Genomic DNA, 19,151 nt, shown 5'->3' with positions numbered 1-19,151 from the left:
CACACGCATATGAACTTGCGTGACATCCCATTCTTAATCCACAGGGTTTAATATGATGTTGGCCCACCCTTTACAGCTATAACAGCTTCAACTCTTCTGGGAAGAAGACCATTTTTGACCATACTTCCAGAAGGGCATTTGTGAGACACTGATGTTGGCCTGGCTCAAAGTCTCCACTCTAATTCATCCCAAAGGTGTTCTATCAGGTTGAGGTGCAGGCCAGTCATGTTCTTCCACACCAAACTTGCTCATCCATGTGTTTATGGACCTTGCTTTATGCACTGGTGCGCAGTCATGTTGGAACAGGAAGGGGCCATTCCCAAACTGTTCCCACAAAGATAGGAGCATGAAATTGTCCAAAATCTCTTGGTCTGCTGAAGCATTAAGAGTTCCTTTCACTGGAACTAAGTGGCCGATCCCAACTCCTGAAAAACCACCCCACACCATAATCCCCCCTCCACCACTTGGCACAATGCAATCAGACAAGTACCCGTTCTCCTGGCAATTGCCAAACCCAGACTGCCAGATGGAGAAGCGTGATTCATCACTCCAGGGAACACGTCTCCACTGCTATAGAGTCCAATGGCGGCGCTTTACACCACTGCATTCCACACTTTGCATTGTGCTTGGTGGTGTAAGGCTTGGATGCAGCTGCTCGGCCATGGAAACCCATTCCATGGAGCTCTCTATGCTGTTCTTGAGCTAATCTGAAGGCCACATGAAGTTTGGAGGTCTGTAACAATTGATTCTGAAGACATTTGGTGACCTCTGCGCACTATGTGCCTTGGCATCCACTGACCCTGCTCTGTCATTTTTTACGTGACTGGAATTCACTGAGCTCCTGAGAGCGACCCATTCTTTCGCAAATGTTTGTAGAAGCAGTCTGCATGCCTAGGTGCTTGGTTTTATACACCTGTGGCCATAAAAGTGATTGGAACACCTGAATTCAGTTATTTGGATGGGCGAGTGAATACTTTTTGCTGATATAGTGGGGTCTGGCCTTCTAGCTACAGGCAGTAGCTGCCCAGAGCTCCAGCCCAAGTTCTCTGAGTTCTCCCCCCTTCCCTCAATCAGTCTTCCTTCATTCTACCACCATGTTGAAGGCATGGTCTGAACTGAAGTTCAGTTTCAAAATGTGATTAACAGCTATATAATAACTGATATCTGAGAGCTCTTGTGCAACTTGTATTCAACAATGATCCCCTGACCCCCAAATTATCTTATGTAATTTCAAAAAGTGAGAGGGATATGTCCCCCCAACTCACCCTGAATTCACACCAGAGCTATTTAGTAGAATACTATGCTGAATAGGACACAAACACAGTCTGAATAATCAGACTGATTCAAAATTCAGTATTTATAAGTGCTCATGATCTTGCCTCATCGCCACATGATTTCCACACTAAATGCATTCATTCATATCAAATCAAATTTATTTGCATAGCGTTTTTTGCAACTGATGTTGTCACAAAGCAGCTTCACAGAAGTCCAGTAAAGACAAAGTTTTAACAAGAATGTAAAAACCCCCAGGTGAGCAAGACAGGGGCGACAGTGGCAAGGAAAAACTCCCTCAGAGCTGAGGAACAAACCTTGAGAGCAACCAAGGCTCACAAGGAGGGACCCATCCTCCTCTGGTCAAACTACCAACAAATGATTTTACTACTAATATTAAAAGCAGTAGTATTAGTAGTAGTAATAGCTAGGAGTCTATGAAAACGTCAATGTAGGCTGGGCAGCTATAGTCCAAGGCAGGTAACGGTAGCTGGGGCGTGAGTAGCTGGTCTGAAGTGGGTAGCAGAAGAGCTTGACAGTCAGTCATCCTTCAGTGTCCGGCCGGATATGTGGGTGGTCGTATACTCAGAAAAAAGGCAGGGAGATGGAATTGCTTCCACATATAATCAACGATATAATCAACCATACCCATTTTTTACAATAAGAAAATTCTGTGGTAATTATATGTCGATACCATGAAGGCCGAGTTCAGAGTTACAGTACTACTGGTGTGAGGGCACTTTATTTTATCTGTGATATCACTTGCTAAAAGCACAGATACAGCAAGATCTGTGGACACTTAAAAAAGAACAAGAAATATAGTAACCTGCAGAAATCACAGAAAAGGCCTCAAGATCTTGATGGGACTGTTACATGTAATGAAGTTGGGGTCTGAATGGGTTGGTGGTGCCCCTCTGTGTCTAACTGAGGGAACTACCTCCAGTCTTGCTAAGAATCTCATTCCCTGTTTTGCACTTTGTTGAGTTAAAACAGTATGAAGCCAAGGGGCAGCTACTTACAGAGCAGCAAATTAGTGTTGATGAATGTAGAATAAATCATGAATCCCTAAAAACTAATTTATGTAGTTTTAATAAATTAGTTAAAATGTGCCCCCTGCTTTAGGGTCCACATTTTAAATAAAACATATGGATGTTCTTTGTAAAATAAACAGGATTCCTCTTCATTAATATGTATGGAACAGACTTTTTTAAAGTCCCGCAGAAACCACAAAAAAAATCACAATTTGTACAGAGGCCATTTTATTAGACAACATCAGTACAACATTGTGTTACATCTGCCATATTATACCTCCACATCTGCAATCTAACTCAACAATGAAACACAGTATCAACAAAAAGAAAAGGAAATCACACTACAGACCTACAAACAGTGTGCACAGCAACCCAGAACTGAAGCAGATAAGAAGCAAAAGTTTCAGATAACAGGACAAAGGACATATGTGCAGATAAGATAGATTTAAATGGAGAGTAAGTAGAGTTAAAGGAATACTCCAGTGTTTTTAACCTGGTCTCTTTTTGCTGCATGTGTATTGTATAATCAGTCACCATGGAGAATAATTTGTCTGTACTCAGAAAAGGACAGAAGTCCAAGGACTCAATCGAGGTAGAATAGAAACCAATGGGTGCTTGTTGTGCCCATTGGATTCTATTATATTTCAAGTCATCATGTTTTCTGTTTTTTTTTCTGCTAACTGCAGGGCAACAAATGGATTCACTGCAAAAAATTGCATCTTGTCAAGTGAAATGATCCTTAATCTAATCAATACTTGGAAATCTACTATTTCCCATTTTGAGATGGCTGTGCACTAATTATAAGATTATCTATCTTCTAGACGTTTTTTACTTGTTTTAAGTAATTTTATTAAGTAAAATTATTTCACTATAGTAGCAGATGATTTTGCTGGTTTCAAGCACATTTTAAAACAAGCAAAAGTATCTGCCAGCATAGCGAGATAATTTTATAAAATAGAACAATAAAATTACTTAAAACAAGTAAAAAATGTCTAGAAATGAAGTAAATGATCTTAAATTAAGCTCATAACAGTCTGAGAAATGTTATATGTATTGACTAGATTTAAGATAATTTGCTATGCTATAGATATGGCAGATAGAGTAAGTAAGTATTCCTTTAACTCTTTCCTACTATTGTACATACAGTATAAGCACAATGCAGCATGATGGCAAAGTTCAAACAGGATCACGAGACACAAATGTAACATGACAGATAATACAGACAACAAAAAAGCTTCAAAATACTTCATCCTGAATGATTCATTAAAACATGTACTTGCAACATATTAAGATATGGTCAATGACACCGGAACAATTGCAACAGCTTTTTCCTTTTTTCCATATTTAATGATCAAACTGCACTGGTCTTTCACTATAAACCAAGAATCTGAATAATACATTCAATATGGTAAAGCATACATTTGACAAAATACTGACCACTCATGAATTCATTCACATTTCAGGCGAGTTTTGTCCCCGTTCAGCTTTGCTATGAGAGACAGCGGGTCACCCTAGAGGCACACTATTCTCCATTTCTATCTACCAGTCACTACACAGCTATTCTACAAACTGCTAAGAGCTCTGACAATGTTCTCGACCAGTTTATATCACATTTTGTATATTATTCTTTTTTAACTCTGCACTAAATTTATGCACAGATACTTCAAACTAAACTCTCATCTCAGTCTTCACTGACTCACTACCACTCTCTATATTTAATGATAGAACATGACGGCATAATTTACTAGCTATTTCAATCTAATTGTCTAATAATTATAGCCTTTTTTTCACCATTATAAAGCCATAACACCATGGAAGAAAAGTTCCAACTCACTAAATGAAATGTTCAACTGAATGGAGGGCAGTGCTGGTTTGACTTATCATCGCTGTCATTAGAAAACCTTGTATGCTTGAGATGGTAACGTATGAGTAAAAGCAATGTGTATGTATTAAGTCATGTGCAAAAGTCACAAAGAGAGCATTTACAGTCAAAACAGCAATTAAGTACAAAATATTCATTTTTCAGAAGACATTCTGAAGGTGATCTGTCACTGTCAGATAACCGTACACTCTTAAATAAAATAGTTTACCATTAGCATTCTTAGAGGGTTGCTTTGTGACATGGTTCTTCAGCTTGATGGAGAATGTGTTGAAAATGGTTCTATATAGCACCAAAAAGCATTCTATTATTATGATGTCAAGCTTGGTGCCGCATAGAAACCTCTTCAAAAAGATTTTAGATAGAACCATATGCAACACATTGTCCATCAATCTGAAGAACCATCTCACAATGCAAGTGACCATTTAAGCAGTACCAGTGTTTTTTTTTAAGTATTCATGGTTTATATATAGAACCCTAGAAGAACCATCTGTTTTAAGAGTGCTTAAATCTTTCATCTTTGAGTGACTGAAGAATATCAAGCTCTTTTCTTGAAGAGAAATTTGCAAATGAATCAAACAAGCTGGGGTTCTCAGAAAAACCACTCCAGAGTCTAGACCTCAACATCAATGTTGTGTTTAGGAATGAATGTGTTTAGGATTTGTAAGATTGTAAGAAGCAAAGTGCAACCAACTTCTGTCACGATTGGCCCCTCCCAGTCCTGTCCATGTGTTCGTGTTTTGGTTTAGTCCATGTGCGTCTGTTTTGGTATCTGTAGTCATGCCCCTCGTTTTGTAACTCCACCCCTGATTGTTTTCACCTGTCCCTCGTTTTCCCTGTATATTTAAGACTGTCACGATTGGCCCCTCCCAGTCCTGTCCATGTGTTCGTGTTTTGGTTTAGTCCATGTTCCCTACTGTTGTGTCTGTCTCGGTTCCCGTTCCTGTTGTGGTTCCCGTTCCTGTGTCTTCTTTTGTTTCTGTTCCTGTTTCTGTACTCGTTTCCTTTTCTGTGTCTGTCTTGGTGCCTGTTCCCCTGTCTTTTGCGTGGTCTGTCTTGCGTTCTTGTTTCCCTCGTCCTGTGTCTCCGGTCGTCTCTCTTGGGTTTCAGTCTTCCATGTGCGTCTGTTTACATGTCCATGTGCTTCTTTGTTTGGGTTCCTTCCTAGTCCGGCCCCCTTGTTTTCTGACTCCGCCCCTGATTGTTCCTACCTGTTTTCCACCTGTGTCTTGTGAGCCCCTGTTAGCCCTTGTTTTTGCTGGTCTTTGTTTGATATGTTTGATGTGCTGATTGCGTTTTATGTTTCATGTCCTGATTGAAGTGTTTGGTGTTTGTTCTGCCTGTGTTCTTTTGTCATGTCTGACCCCCATTCTCTCCGTGTTGGCTATTTAAATCTGGACTGTCTTTGACCCTGACTTTGGATTTGCCCATAATAAATCTTGCTTGTCTCCGCACATGCATCCACCTCAACATCGCTCCCCATCGTTCCAACTTAATACTGAAGAACAAAAAAAATCAAATAATATATATTTTTTGCTGAAGCTATAAAAGTCTCTGACCTTTGCACAGTGCCGTAAAACCAATTTGAAGTCATTTTGGGGCATTTCTCTTGGTCCATTTATCAGGAAAGGTTGACACAGTTCAAAGCTCAGCTGATATTTTCAAATGAAGTAAACAGAAAAACGAAAAAAGGGCTTACAAGGGATCTTATGACAGCAATGTTATGCTACAGGCCACTTAACATGGAGAGTCAAATGGATCTGAACTATCCTGCTCCTTGTCTGATTGTCTTTAAGAGGCATTGTTATAGGAAGTTGTAGGGCAGGTGTTAGAATTCAAGATCATGCTGCACTTCATGTGTGGAATATATGGATGCAAACCTGAGAATAAAGAGAAATCAAACATACTCTCACGAGAGCTTTAGCCACTGCACAAAGAGTGACAACAACTGTTCTATGTCTATGAAACACTGAAACACTGCACTGTAATCATCTACATCCGAGCTGTTAATCTGATCCCACAAGACTGTCCTCCTCTCCGCTTCTCTCCAACAAGATTTTATATAGTACCAGTCAAATGTTTGGGCACACCCGATCAGATTAGTGTTTTTTTGATCTTCTGAAAGATAGTATGATCTACGTCCTTGAAATTTGTTGTGAAGTTGATGCCTAAGTGTACATTTATTTCCAATATGTGTCTGTATCAAAGCAAAGGGCATGCTAGTTTGAAGACTTTAAAATATAAGATAGCTTTGATTTGTTTATTGGGCTGTCAATATCATTATATTACACACACACACACACACACACACACACACACACACACACACACACACACACACACACACACACACACACACACATTTTCCAGACTCATCATTTATTTTTTATGTTAGTTTATGGAGTTTATTGTTTATGGAGTTAACTGGGACCGTGAGTACAATGTTTGGTTCCACCTCTTGCACCACATGTGATGCGAATGACAATAAAGCCTATCTATCTATTCTGGGTCAAAAGAAGGTTTAAAAGAAGCATTTAAAATAGGTATCTAAATAAAACAAACACCATGTGGCAAAAATGGATAATTTGTGAGTCAGTCAGGCTCTGTTTGTTATGACAACATATATACTGTATACTATATACTGTATATATATAGTATACTGTATATATGCTGTCATAACAAATGTATATATATATATATATATATATATATATATATATATATATATATAAAACAGCTACATTTAAAGCATTGAAAGCATTTGAAATAGATAGACACTCTACTGGCATTCTCTACTTTGTATGTTGCAGTTTTACAGTAAATCCTTTGGAAAAGCCTCACTGAACATTACTGGAGGAGTCTGTTGTCTACTGCGTTGTTTCTGAGACCTAATTAAACAAAACCTTTTACTTCATATGTATATTAAATTTGTGACAATAATGTACATGCTTTAGTTAGATCCTGCTTGTGTAGGTTTTCTCCCTTTCAGTAATGCACATAAAAGCAACTTGAGTGCTAACAGCTCTCCCCTTGTGGAGAATGTGCTAAGCACTACTATTTAATGACCTGCAAATATCCTTTTTAAAATTCAAACTGCTGGCTGACTGTTTAGCCAATTAGTAGAGAATGTAAATTTTTATCAACTCTATTTTATTGAGTCCTTGATTTATTTAACATTTATTTCATCACTCCTTAACTCTATATATGTCATTGTATGGTTTTGACAATAAAAATTAGGAAATCTTTTCCTGAGTAGGTGTGTCCAAACGTTTGACTGGCACTGTATGTCTTTACAAGGTATGAAGAGTTTGTTCACAGAGTAACTGCTGAGAGAAGATTTTTCTGTAAGCTAAAATGTATGCAGGCCATATTGGGGGGTCTCACTTGGGACTGAGCCTAATAGAATTTGAATGCTATTTTAGATATGATGCTACCAGGCAATGAAGCGGGAAAATACACCATTAAGAATAAAGATTCCTAAGTGGTTCTTGGTGCAGTTGTAGGGAAAACATTTAACTGATATAGAACCTTTACATTATGTGGAGGTTCATTAAACCTCTTCATTTTTGGACCTTTATTTTTAATAGTGTAGATGGGGGTAAAGGCCCGGGTAACAAAGCTGAGCATTTACAGCATTATGATAGGACTCATCTTCACCCCTGGGCTCTGCTGGATGGGGCTCACTTCAGAAAGGTGGTTGTGATGGGTTTTTTCCTTCCTCTCTCTCTCCCCCACTCTTTGTGTTTCTCGCCCTCAGTCCTCCGCAGTTAACTTATCTTCTGGGGCAGCGTTGGGGTCCAGGAAGTCTTGGTGTTGAAGCTCCTTCAGGTACTTGCTGGGAGTGATAGTGTGGGAGGAACCTGTGAAGGTAGATATAAAAGGTTACATGCTGCTTCCTCTTCAATTATCTGTCATTTTCAACGAGAAGTGGAAAGTGCATGCAGTTTTTTCTTATAATACACAAGAGAGTTATGCAACATCTTATAAACTCTTAGCATAAGAGCTATTTTGAATGACTACTGTTTTATTTCCAATTGTGTATGCTCAGAATATAATATGTTCCTATATCTTCAGAGCACGTTGAAATTTATGCATCTCCAACAGATATTAATATCAGAAGTAAACGTACCAAACAAGAGCAAAGTACATCCGTCTTTGCATTTAACCCTGTCTTAACTAATGTGCTGCACTGTGCTGGGGATTGATTTAATATCCAAAGAAATTGGCTATTAAGTACAGATTATTCATACATTTAATAGAAAATCACACAGAAGCCACAATAATTAAATATATGATCACTTTTTTAAGTATTTAATGTGTCCACTCTTTACATTTCTTTAGGTTTCTACATTTTAGTTGTGGCTATTAAGGTAACATTTTACCATCTTGACTCTAAATATGCCTCAGTATATGCTAATAAAGCTAAAACAAATGAAAACACAGACATACTTTGCTCTACTTTGAGCCTTAGGTCAGCGATAGCTGCTTTTCTCATATCTCCAGCAGGAAACCTTTTTGCAAAAGTATAACAGTTTCTTGTAAAATGTCTCTCAATGTTCGAGTTTTTAATGAGGCTGAATTCAGCTTATTTTATTTTTACCTAAAAATCTAATTCTGCATCAGAGCAGTAAAAGTAAAAGCATGTTGCCAACCCCTGGTTTGGTTTCTGAAGGTGACAGTTTTGGTAGTCTACCAGCTCTTTGCATGGTTGCTCTAGTTATGGAAACTCCTGCTATTTCATATAATTTCCTTGGATTTTCCTCTTCCTAATGCAAACAGCTTTTCTTATATCTAACCTCCTCAGTCACATCTCCTTTAGCTATTTTAGATGCACATGAGAAATAAATCTGCAAGGCCATTAAAATAAGCCTGGAAGCAGCCTTTGTTGGGTGGACACCGCTGTAACTTGATGGTTTTACGAGTGGAAGAATGGAAGAGGTAAAGTGGTAGTAGGTGCACAAAAGTGGACAAGAGCAAAAGACTGGATGAAAACTGAATACTTACAGATATGATGTACTTGGTGTTCGAGGCTTTTGTTTTTGTTTCTGTTAAATATATGTTGACAATGAATAACTTGTACTTAATGGCTGGATTGATTGGAATTGAATGAAATGAATGGGCATTCTCTGACATTTGCACAGTACTGTACATTCAGAGGCTTTGGCTTTGTCCCTTTCAACTAATTCAAATCTGCCCCAGAGTGGTGCATGTCCGCGCTGGCCATAGTAAAATTTCTGCATGTGGAATTTGGAGCTTTCTGTATGCAACCATGTTTTTTAGCACTGTATAAAAGAAACACAATGCTGTCTTTATTGCTAGATGCACCGTGATGTGTCAGTGTGCACACATATGCAGTTTATTCATGTTTTTTTTCATCGGAATTGTGCAAAAAGAACTTTATTAAAAAAAAGAAAACTAAAAGGCAGAAATAGCCTCTTTACCTTTGACTATAAAGGGTTAATTTTCATCTTTTGAGCAAGAACAGTTCTTCTGATCTATGCACCATTTTCCACAAAGCCGATACTGATGTACATCTTCAAAATGATAGGAAATGATGGCTCATTTCATGCCAGACTTGCTAAGACGAAAGATTACACTTTTACTCCATTGCTTTATTCGAATAAATATAGATCAGCCAATGTGATGCTTTTTTCACTCAGACACTTGATCCATTTCCCTTTTTTCTGTTGCATTCTGTTGCAGGCGAAGAGCTCTGAGACAGCACTTACTGAAGGCAGATGACTCATGCTTGGGGCAGTGGAGGAACAGAAGATCTTGAGGAGTGATAGAGACATCGGTGGGCCCAGAGTTTTACTGTACATTTCTATAACCTAAGAATTGCTCAGCCAGTTTGCACTGAAGTCCTTAGTATATAATAAGCCTTAGTATGTAATAAGCCTGGTATTTTAAGGGGTAATTGCTTCTCCACTATGACAGGTCATGGAAAAGAAACAGTGCTTTTTCTTTGCCATTTACTTTGCCAGTAGCTTTCTACAGTATAGTTCAAAGAGCACACATATGCCACAGCCAATTAAGCTTTGAGTCTCCACTCCAGCTCACCGATGAGGGCCTCCCATTTGCCATTGGCCTGCGTGACCTCGTAGGCGCAGCGCATTTCGCTGTAGGTCACGCCCCCGATGATGAAGACGATGACTCGTGGACCTGTTCGCATTTCCCCGGGGCTTTTATTCTTGTGCCAGTTCCCATAGCGAGCACTGCAGGATGAGGAGGGTAGGGTCAGTAAACAGATGTATGCTTTATATGTGAGTATGTGCATTTTCAGGCCAGAATTATGTTGACTGCTAGGGATAGACAATATGGACAACAGAGGTGGGCCAATCTAATTCAGGAACATTTTAATATTGAAAACATTAAATGGATTGGATATCTGCTGTATTAGGAGCGGTCAAGTTACAATCCTTTGTTTTTTTGTGCTATATTCAGGCTTTAGCGGAGTCATAAACTTACAGAGAACTGTCTAATACCAAATATCCTAACATTTACAGCTATACAGTAATTACTATAGCTATTAGGCAAATCATCAAGTTGGTCAATCAAACTGGATCATTTCAATGTTAAAACACAAATAAATGTAAAAGGCCCCAAAACAAAACATAACAGTCACATCATTGCTGTCCGAAAAAAAAAGGAACAAAACAAAAACATGGACCTCCAAAATGAACTTTTGAACTTTACAGGAGAAGGAAAAATAATTCATTTTTAATGTAGGTTCATGTAAATAGAATCTATTCCAAGTCATTTTGGAGCATTTCCACTGATTCATTCATCATGAAATATTTACCTAATAACAGCTGCTGCTTTCAAATGATGTAAAAAAATTAAGAACATAAAAAATAGGGATACATAACAGCAATTATATGCACAAAATAAAGTACTTTTGCTGTAGATAAAATTGTCAGCCTACCATATCTGACCTAAATTGTGTGTTTGTATTGTCTATAATCAGTTTTAGCTGATAATCAGCATTAAAATACTTGGATCATATGAAGGGGAAAGAAATGGATCTGTAATAGACACAATATATTACAATTACTATGATTTTGTTCTTATAATTATGTTCTTACATAAATTACAATTATGTTTTTATGTAATGCAACAGTGATGCACCACTATATTGTCACAATATGTTAAAATGATTTGGTGAATCAACACGTGGCATGGTTAAAAATTGGCCTGCACTATTTACAGCAAAATCAATAACTTTCTGAATTATCTTAATTTGACTAACTACCCTAACAGGTTATGCTTGGAAATTATAAGTAGGTTCACCTTATAGAATACATATAATATATATTGGAGATACCCTGTACAGTCACACTCAAAAGTCATTCATTTGTTTGAATGAAAATAGATTAACACATCCTGTACAGGGAAACAACTTAAATATGGTATTTTTCTGCAGTTTCCATTGCACAGTTTAACATATTATACAATAAAAAAAACATGTCTCATTACTTTTGCACAGGCCACATTTTATTTATTTACTTATTTTTCAATAGGTCACACTTAGCACCTAAACAGCTATTTTATTTTAAAATGTGCAGAAGTGTGGTCTCTGTAAAGGATGGGTTAACTTATTTTTAGATAGAAATTCAATAAAACATGGAATTTGACCAGGAGTGCCCATAATTTTGCATATGACTTTATGCTTGACCCCCTGTAAAGGTATAAAAACAAACATGTGTGCATGTCTGTGTATAATAGCTGGGCTTACCTGGTAGCTGTTGTGGTTTTAGAGGAGGCTGTGCGTGTGGAGATGTAAGGGTATTGCTTTGGGTCCAGTTTGTCTTCAATAGCATCCTGTAATAATCAATGACATTAATAATGCTCAAAATTAAAGACAAAATTGTTCTTATCCTCTAGATAATCATGCCTATTTTCTCCACCCAGTTGTACATACCTTGGATCTTTAGCAACCTGCCACTTACATCCAACAAAAAATGATCTACTGCCATAATAGCATAAAACATTTATTGACAATATACAAAAATATGAAAATAAATCATTTTGGCTGTGGTAGAAAAGAGGAAATGAAGTCATGGGTTGCTAAAAACTTATGATCTACATTTGAGGGGTAAGAGGTATTCAAAATTTTGACATTTTAAAACAGTGTTGATTATCATGTTTTCTTCAGATAAGAGGGAACTGAGAGGGAACTGGCTCCAAAAGGACAGAAGTGGATACCTCCATGATATCTTTGACCAGAGGAGTCCATCTGGAGAGCTGGTAGGTCTGCTCACTGATCCTTTCTTTACGGTCTGCCTTCTTCTTGCGTGTTGTGGTTTGCTGAATAACAAATTTACCATAATCTCAAGTGTTGCACATCACACAGCACAGCACTATAAGCACTACATATACACTGCCCATCAATAGTTTGGTGACACTCAAGTTTCCAACTCAAAACCTTAACCTAACCATAACTCTGGTCCAGATCTGAGCTTCAATAGGAAGCTAATTAACAACCAGAACATTTGTGAATTTATAGGAGACCACTGAATTAAAGTGAGACCAAAAACTGAAAAAAATGCCAGATGTTTGGTTTCGAAAAGTCGAGGAAAATGAACAGAAAAAAAAGCTGAGCTGAACAGATTAAAATCCATGTCTCCAGCTGCACATGCAACATGTGCCTCCACTTTCTGTGTAATACTCCACATTTTATGTGGCCTTCCCTCAAATGCATGTGTTAAAAAAAAGACTACATCTTTAGGCTTGTGCAGAGAATTCATAGTGAGTTGTGCAATTAATCACGTTTACTTTCATTTTACTTTGTATCTTTATCTTTATTGAGTCTGCACCTCCATTTTTTATTTGTTTAATACCAAGCAATCACAAATGGGGCAAAATACTACAAAAATTATATTTTCATAAAAGTCAAATTAGAATAAAATCCTAATATATAATATAATAATATAATCCTCTTCCTACTGGCAGATTGATCAATTTTTAAGGGTTAATAATAAACCTGGTTATCACAAAGCAACAAAAAAACATGCTTCTTTCTTAGAACAACTTTAAAAGCTGGCTTTGCTAATCAGAACTACCTCTGAGATGATGGGAACTGCCATGTGAGCCATGTTGGAGATTATATCACTGTCTTCTGGAGGGATCTGTGCGTGCTGCAGAAGCTTACACAGGTTCTCCTCCGTTACACCTGACAAATAGACACATACAAGCAGAGCCAGGATGAATGACCATTAGTGTAACACAAACAGACAGCAGATAAATCTGGAAATATGAAGTAATCAGTATGAATTTAGTATTGTGACAGTCTGGCCTGACGCTAGGTGCTCATCCACATTCACCTCACTCAGCCCAGAGGGTCAGGCCAGTCGGACTGACGCCACACAGGAAATTAGATTTGTTGCCTTGAAGCAAGACTGTCTCACCATTCTTGAGGAAGATGTAGAGGAGAATGATGCGAATCTTGTCAAAGATGGACACGCTGGTGTCCAACAGGATGGGCACAATGGCTCTCATCGGATCTTTTATCTTTTCTCCTTCAGCATCTGAACCCATGGCCAGATCCTGAGTCAGAACAGAAGGCAATAGAGAGTCACACAGGTTCCAACATTTGTTATAGTATCTCAGTAAAACACCACAGTTATAATAAAAAAGTATGTGAATCCTTTATAATTACTGTTTTTAACAAAGCCTCCTTGATCCCTGACTCCTTTACATTTACGACATTTGGCAGATGCTCTTATCCAGAGCAGCTTACAACTTGAGCATTTTTTCTTTTTTACAGGTAGGCAAAGGTGCTGTTAGGAGTCTTGCCCAAGGACTCTTATTGGTATAGTGTAGGGCGCTTACCCAGGAAGGGGACTGAACCCCAGTCTACAGCATAGAAGGCAGAGGTGTTACTACACTACACTACACCATCTTATGTACCATTCCATTACCTTATTAGCTCAACTGAAGTTTGTTAGGTTGCCCTTGGAATGGAAAGGGATTGAGTAAAAACAAATGTCAACTGCGGCAGCAGAACTTCCCCACATTTTTTTTTTTTTGCAAAGTGACACATAATTCCTTTTTAAACCAGAAAGAAATGCCAGACAGAGCTGTTTAGAAGCCATAGCAAAACATTAGAGTAAAGGTACAGTATGTACAATTTTGGGAAATCTATTAGCAGAAATTGAATGTAGTATAAAAACGTTTTCATTAGTGCATAATCGTCTATAACTACAAATCATTGTTTTCGTTATCTTAAAATTCATATATCCATAGGGATTAGGTTCTCTTTCAACAGAGGCTGCCATGTTGTGCTGCCATGTTTGTACAGTAGCTCAGAGTGGACAAACCAAACACTTGCTCTAGAGCAAAGGTCTTTAATTAAAATTCAAGATCCAGTCAAAGAAAATTTCCTCGAGCAAAAGTCCAGAACATCATTATCGAAGTCTAACTTGTATTATGATTCAGTGCCATATACAGTTTACTGAAGTTGTAGTTATATCAACATCTTATGCAGCGAACAACTGAATCCCGAATCAAATAAAGTACAATTCAGTAATAGTTTTCTCTTTTTAGAGCACACCATGTAAAAAAATCTGGCTCACTGTCTTCTTCAACTGTTTCTCGCCTCGGCCCTCCCCTGTGTGCATCACTCACTCGAGTCTCAGTGAGTGCCGTAATGCACAAATCTGATTGGCTGAGTAGCGTCACGTGTGATGCATGTGATTGGTCTGTGTTTTCTGGGCCGCTAAAGCCACACTGTAAACGCTAGGAAAGTTACGGAATTAAATAATTCTCCTTAGTTTACTGGTTATAGGCCCAGGTCCACATAAGACAGCGCCTGGGTCCGGACTCGGACCATGGTCTGCCTATTAGTGACCTCTCTAGACAGTGCTTTTCGTGGTTTTACACTGAAGCAGCAGCTCGAATTTGGTGGCACTATAGAACTGGTTGGAAGACATAGAAAGAAGAAGAAGAATCAGTGGCTGCTGCTGGTGCTACCTAATTAGGGTTTGTCGTGAGAAGTTTGAGAATCCAAATTTTGACAAATGGAGGTTCACACTTGTTATTTAGCACAAGAAAAAGCAAGGAATTGTGAATCATCATCGTCAAAGAAGCAAAAACATGATGGTCATCGTAGGTTCTAGTACACACTTGAAAAGGGAGGTTATGGGCCAGACATAGCAATTATTCATAAAATGTATGTACATTATATTCAAAGTTCTGAATGACAAAGTATGCACGGCTAACTCATTAGCTCATTGTGGTCAACCTGAGTTGCACTGTGTTCCTTGCTGTCTGCTCCTCAACTTGTACTGTAAGTGACCCTTGTGTGCACTTCAGAGTGGTAAGTCAAAGTTGGTGAGGGCACATAAAAATAAATAAATAAATAAATAAATGAAATGAACCCCATGTAAGTTGTACCTGCTCCACACGGCAAAGCTTGTCCACTGCACCCTGATAGTGTTTCATACAGTCCTCCGCCAAGTGCAGGTGAGTGGAGTACTACAGAGGAAACACAGTAACTCGGTCAGTTTGAGTGCTAAACACAGACTGGGAAAGTTTAGATTTTGACAAAGAATGCCTGCACATGTGTGGTGGATGAACTTATGTGTGATTGCTCTACCTTGCTCAGTTCCTTCTGATACTGGGGCATCTTCTTCAACATTTGAGACAGTTCCTTTATGGTGGTCTATAGGACACAAGCCCAAAGAGATAAAGCTACAGGTCTTCAGCCACAGCTTTACAAAGAGCAACTAAACTACAGACAAAAGAGGAAGAGCAACAGTTCATCAGCTAACATACCTTTTCTCCTGTATTCATCTTCTTACTGGAAGAGAACTCCTTCAGTGATTTAGTTACAGCCCTGTGAGAAAAAAAACCAAAACAGATGAAGAGTGAGAGAAAGCTTCTTCCACCCTAATAATCTACTGGTCCAGACTTTAAAGGTCTCAATCATTCGTGAATATTTCATAGAACTTGCTGAATAACAAGTCTTATAATTAAGAGCTGAAAAATAAGCCTAGAGGTTAAGGGGACAAATTGAACAAACCAAAATGCAAACCTGCCTACTTACCTCCAGTTTAAAACTAAACACAAAAAGATACAAAATTGTGGATTTTGTCAAGCTACTGCTGCTGGTGGACGTGATGCTGCACCACATATTTATATTAAATAACATCATAATTGTTAGCTTTAGGTGAGAATACCCCTTTAAGGAATTAAAATTATTAATGAGATGATGCATATCTATGAAAATGCATCTACTAATATATATATAATATATATGGTCAAAATATATATATATATATTTTTAATATTTCTATCTGTCAAAAAAATCCATTATTGGTGATATTCTTCAGGATCCACTGACATGATACATAGAACCTGTTTTGTAAACTGTATTGATTGTACAGACTTGTTTTCAAACTTACGTGGAAACTTCAGCAATGTGTTTGTGCCTGAGTGTAACCCACAGGTCATCATCCTCATCCAGCAGCACCTCCTTCATACGAGTATCTCCCATTCCAGTAGTCTCGTACCTGACTCACAGTAATGCATACGTACACACATCAGCTTTTCTTAGTCAAACATGTACAATCAACAGAGGTGGAAAGAAACTTGTTTAGAAGTAAAATGAAAGAGGTAATGTGAGTTTACTTGTAGACGTCGTTCTCGATGGGCAGCAGGTCATAGGCCATGGCCTGGAAGGTGAGCTCATGCAGCACAGGAGAGACTGGGTCAAATCCTCGGTCCAGAATCAACAGCTGAGAACGAGCCTTATCTGGTCCCTGAGAGAGAGAGAGAAAGAGAGAGAGAGAGAGAGAGAGAGAGAGAGAGAGAGAGAGAGAGAGAGAGAAAGCTTCTGAGGCACTTTATTTTTTACCAAAAGAGTCATTAACATAATGTTAGGCCATATTTCTATAAGACATTTTGCCTCTAAGTCTCCTTCACTCACCTCTCCTATAGTGGGATCATCAGCTTTGTAGCCATCCAGTTTGTCCTGCAGCATCTGGGCCAGAATTGCATTATCCTTGTACTCTCTGAATACATACACACACAGTCGTATGAGGTCAATCATACAATCAGCCTGAGCGTTTTTCTGTTGTTTATTCACAGCTGGTTTATAATTCACAGGGATGGACCTCTAGATGGCAGTTAGTTTGGAATCATTGTTTTCAGTAATACAACCCCAATTCCAATGCAGTTGGGACGTTGTGTAAAACATAAATAAAAACAGAATATGATGATTTGCAAATCCTTTTCAACCTATATTCAATTGAATATACTACAAAGACAAGATATTTAATGTTCAAACGGATAAACTTTATTGTTTTTTGCAAATATTCACTCATTTTGAATTTGATGTCTGCAAATTTACACAACGTCCCAACTTCATTGGAATTGGGGTTGTAGAAAAGCAATGTTTCTGCAGATAAATGTTTCTGTACAACTCTATTATTTGTAGGAAGACATTTTAAACATGTCCAGAATGATGACCAAAGCTGCAGATTAATGTATAGTAATCAAGAAGGATGTAGAGCATCAAGAATACAATTATGAAGAACATCCAGAATGGGGGGTGGGCAATATGGCAGTATGTCATTATTGTGTTAATTTATGTCACTTTACATCCCAGTATACTTTTCTCAGTGTATCATAGATACTGCCAGTACAACTGCATATTTCATTAAAGTGAACATAATTGGTCTTGTTTACTTAGATTTACTGATCTGTCTTAAAATATAATGATATATTTTTCCATATGGCAAAACAATTCAGAATGTCCTACTTCTTCACAAGATCTTATTTCGTAAATTACTATAAATAATAATAATAGATTATAATTTAACTGTTTAATAACTTTTTTAAATATTGACGACCATCTAAAAACAGGCCTTCTGGTGTGAGATTATTAGCTTCTTAAATACATTATATTAGTTATTATTAAATAAGAAAAACAACAGTTGATTCCAAACATTGGAACAGTACTGAACACACCACAGCTAGTGATACGAGCTCACCCTCTGTATCTGACGGCGGGGTACTCTTTCAGTGTGGCGCAGAGAGTGGCGATCTGCTCAGCTAAACGTTCCAGCATCTGGGGCTTCACGTCTGCTTTGAAGGGGCTGTAGAAATCCTGAAAGGCACCGGGTCTGTCCACAGAGAACACCTGCGCACACAGAGAAAACAACACAGCTGAATTCACAGCCTGGATTTATTATGACCATGTATTGTTTAATGTACGAGAGAAACACAGAGCAATTTAAGGAAGCGCTAAAAGGCCATGGATATTCTCTGTTTTTCTGCGATAACAAGCTATTTTAATATGTTTTTTTTTTCAAGATCTGTTTTGTTTTCTCACGACATATAACAGACGTTGTTTTATCAAGATAACATTTGTTATGTCATGTCAGTGGCATAAAGGCCATGGATAGCTGTGGCATCGCCATGAATCAAACATAATAACAACTTCTATAAGGCAGAGTTGGAGTAATTATATTACACATCAAAATACTTTAGCTACAAAAAAAAAATGCATTGTCAACTTACAGTGCTGTGCAAAATTCAGAAACCACCCATCCTTCATTTCCAGTCTAATCATCCATTTCATCCAATATCAAAAAGATATAAATTTTTAAAGAGATATTTCAGAGGCCATTAGATATCATGGATAATTGCATAGGGAAGACGAGTTTTCAGAACTGGAACTCAAAAAGTGACTGACACAGACAAAACAGGACTCCTAACAGCTGTGCAAGAGCTGGTATGTCACCAAAACTATCCCTGTCAAAAAAACAGCAGTGTAAGCTTTCATCTTTGAGAGAGAGGGGAAAATCAAGCTGCTTCAGATCTGTCTATTCTTCCAATGTGAGAAGACAGCTCAGCTTCAATATGAGTCTGAAAGGAAGAGTAGCTGTAAACAGGCCCTTACTGAGAAAAGGAAATAGACAAAAAGAAGAAACGTTGCAAGTCAAATAAAGAGCTGCTGGTGTTCT

At 38.0% G+C, this 19,151-nt stretch overlaps 1 protein-coding gene across 1 annotated transcript in view; it reads right to left on the bottom strand.

Moving 5' to 3' along the window:
• Positions 1-5,523: 5,523 nt before the first annotated feature.
• stxbp1b (syntaxin binding protein 1b) overlaps positions 5,524-19,151 on the bottom strand; it is a 32,081-nt gene continuing 18,453 nt past the window's right edge. Inside the window, exons 7-19 of the mRNA XM_017691004.2 lie at positions 18,177-18,325; positions 17,111-17,195; positions 16,813-16,943; positions 16,587-16,694; positions 15,958-16,018; positions 15,779-15,844; positions 15,577-15,657; positions 13,590-13,728; positions 13,245-13,354; positions 12,388-12,489; positions 11,918-12,003; positions 10,243-10,397; positions 5,524-8,042 (exon numbers count right to left, since the gene is read on the bottom strand). Of these exons, the coding sequence (XP_017546493.1) occupies positions 7,936-8,042; positions 10,243-10,397; positions 11,918-12,003; positions 12,388-12,489; positions 13,245-13,354; positions 13,590-13,728; positions 15,577-15,657; positions 15,779-15,844; positions 15,958-16,018; positions 16,587-16,694; positions 16,813-16,943; positions 17,111-17,195; positions 18,177-18,325 (1,380 nt within the window). The 3' untranslated portion in view covers positions 5,524-7,935. The remainder of the gene's footprint in view (positions 8,043-10,242; positions 10,398-11,917; positions 12,004-12,387; positions 12,490-13,244; positions 13,355-13,589; positions 13,729-15,576; positions 15,658-15,778; positions 15,845-15,957; positions 16,019-16,586; positions 16,695-16,812; positions 16,944-17,110; positions 17,196-18,176; positions 18,326-19,151) is intronic.

The sequence above is a fragment of the Pygocentrus nattereri genome, chromosome 20 (assembly GCF_015220715.1).
Source record: "Pygocentrus nattereri isolate fPygNat1 chromosome 20, fPygNat1.pri, whole genome shotgun sequence".
In the NCBI taxonomy this organism is placed as follows: Eukaryota; Metazoa; Chordata; class Actinopteri; order Characiformes; family Serrasalmidae; genus Pygocentrus; species Pygocentrus nattereri.
This window is presented reverse-complemented; position numbering and strand designations above follow the sequence as displayed.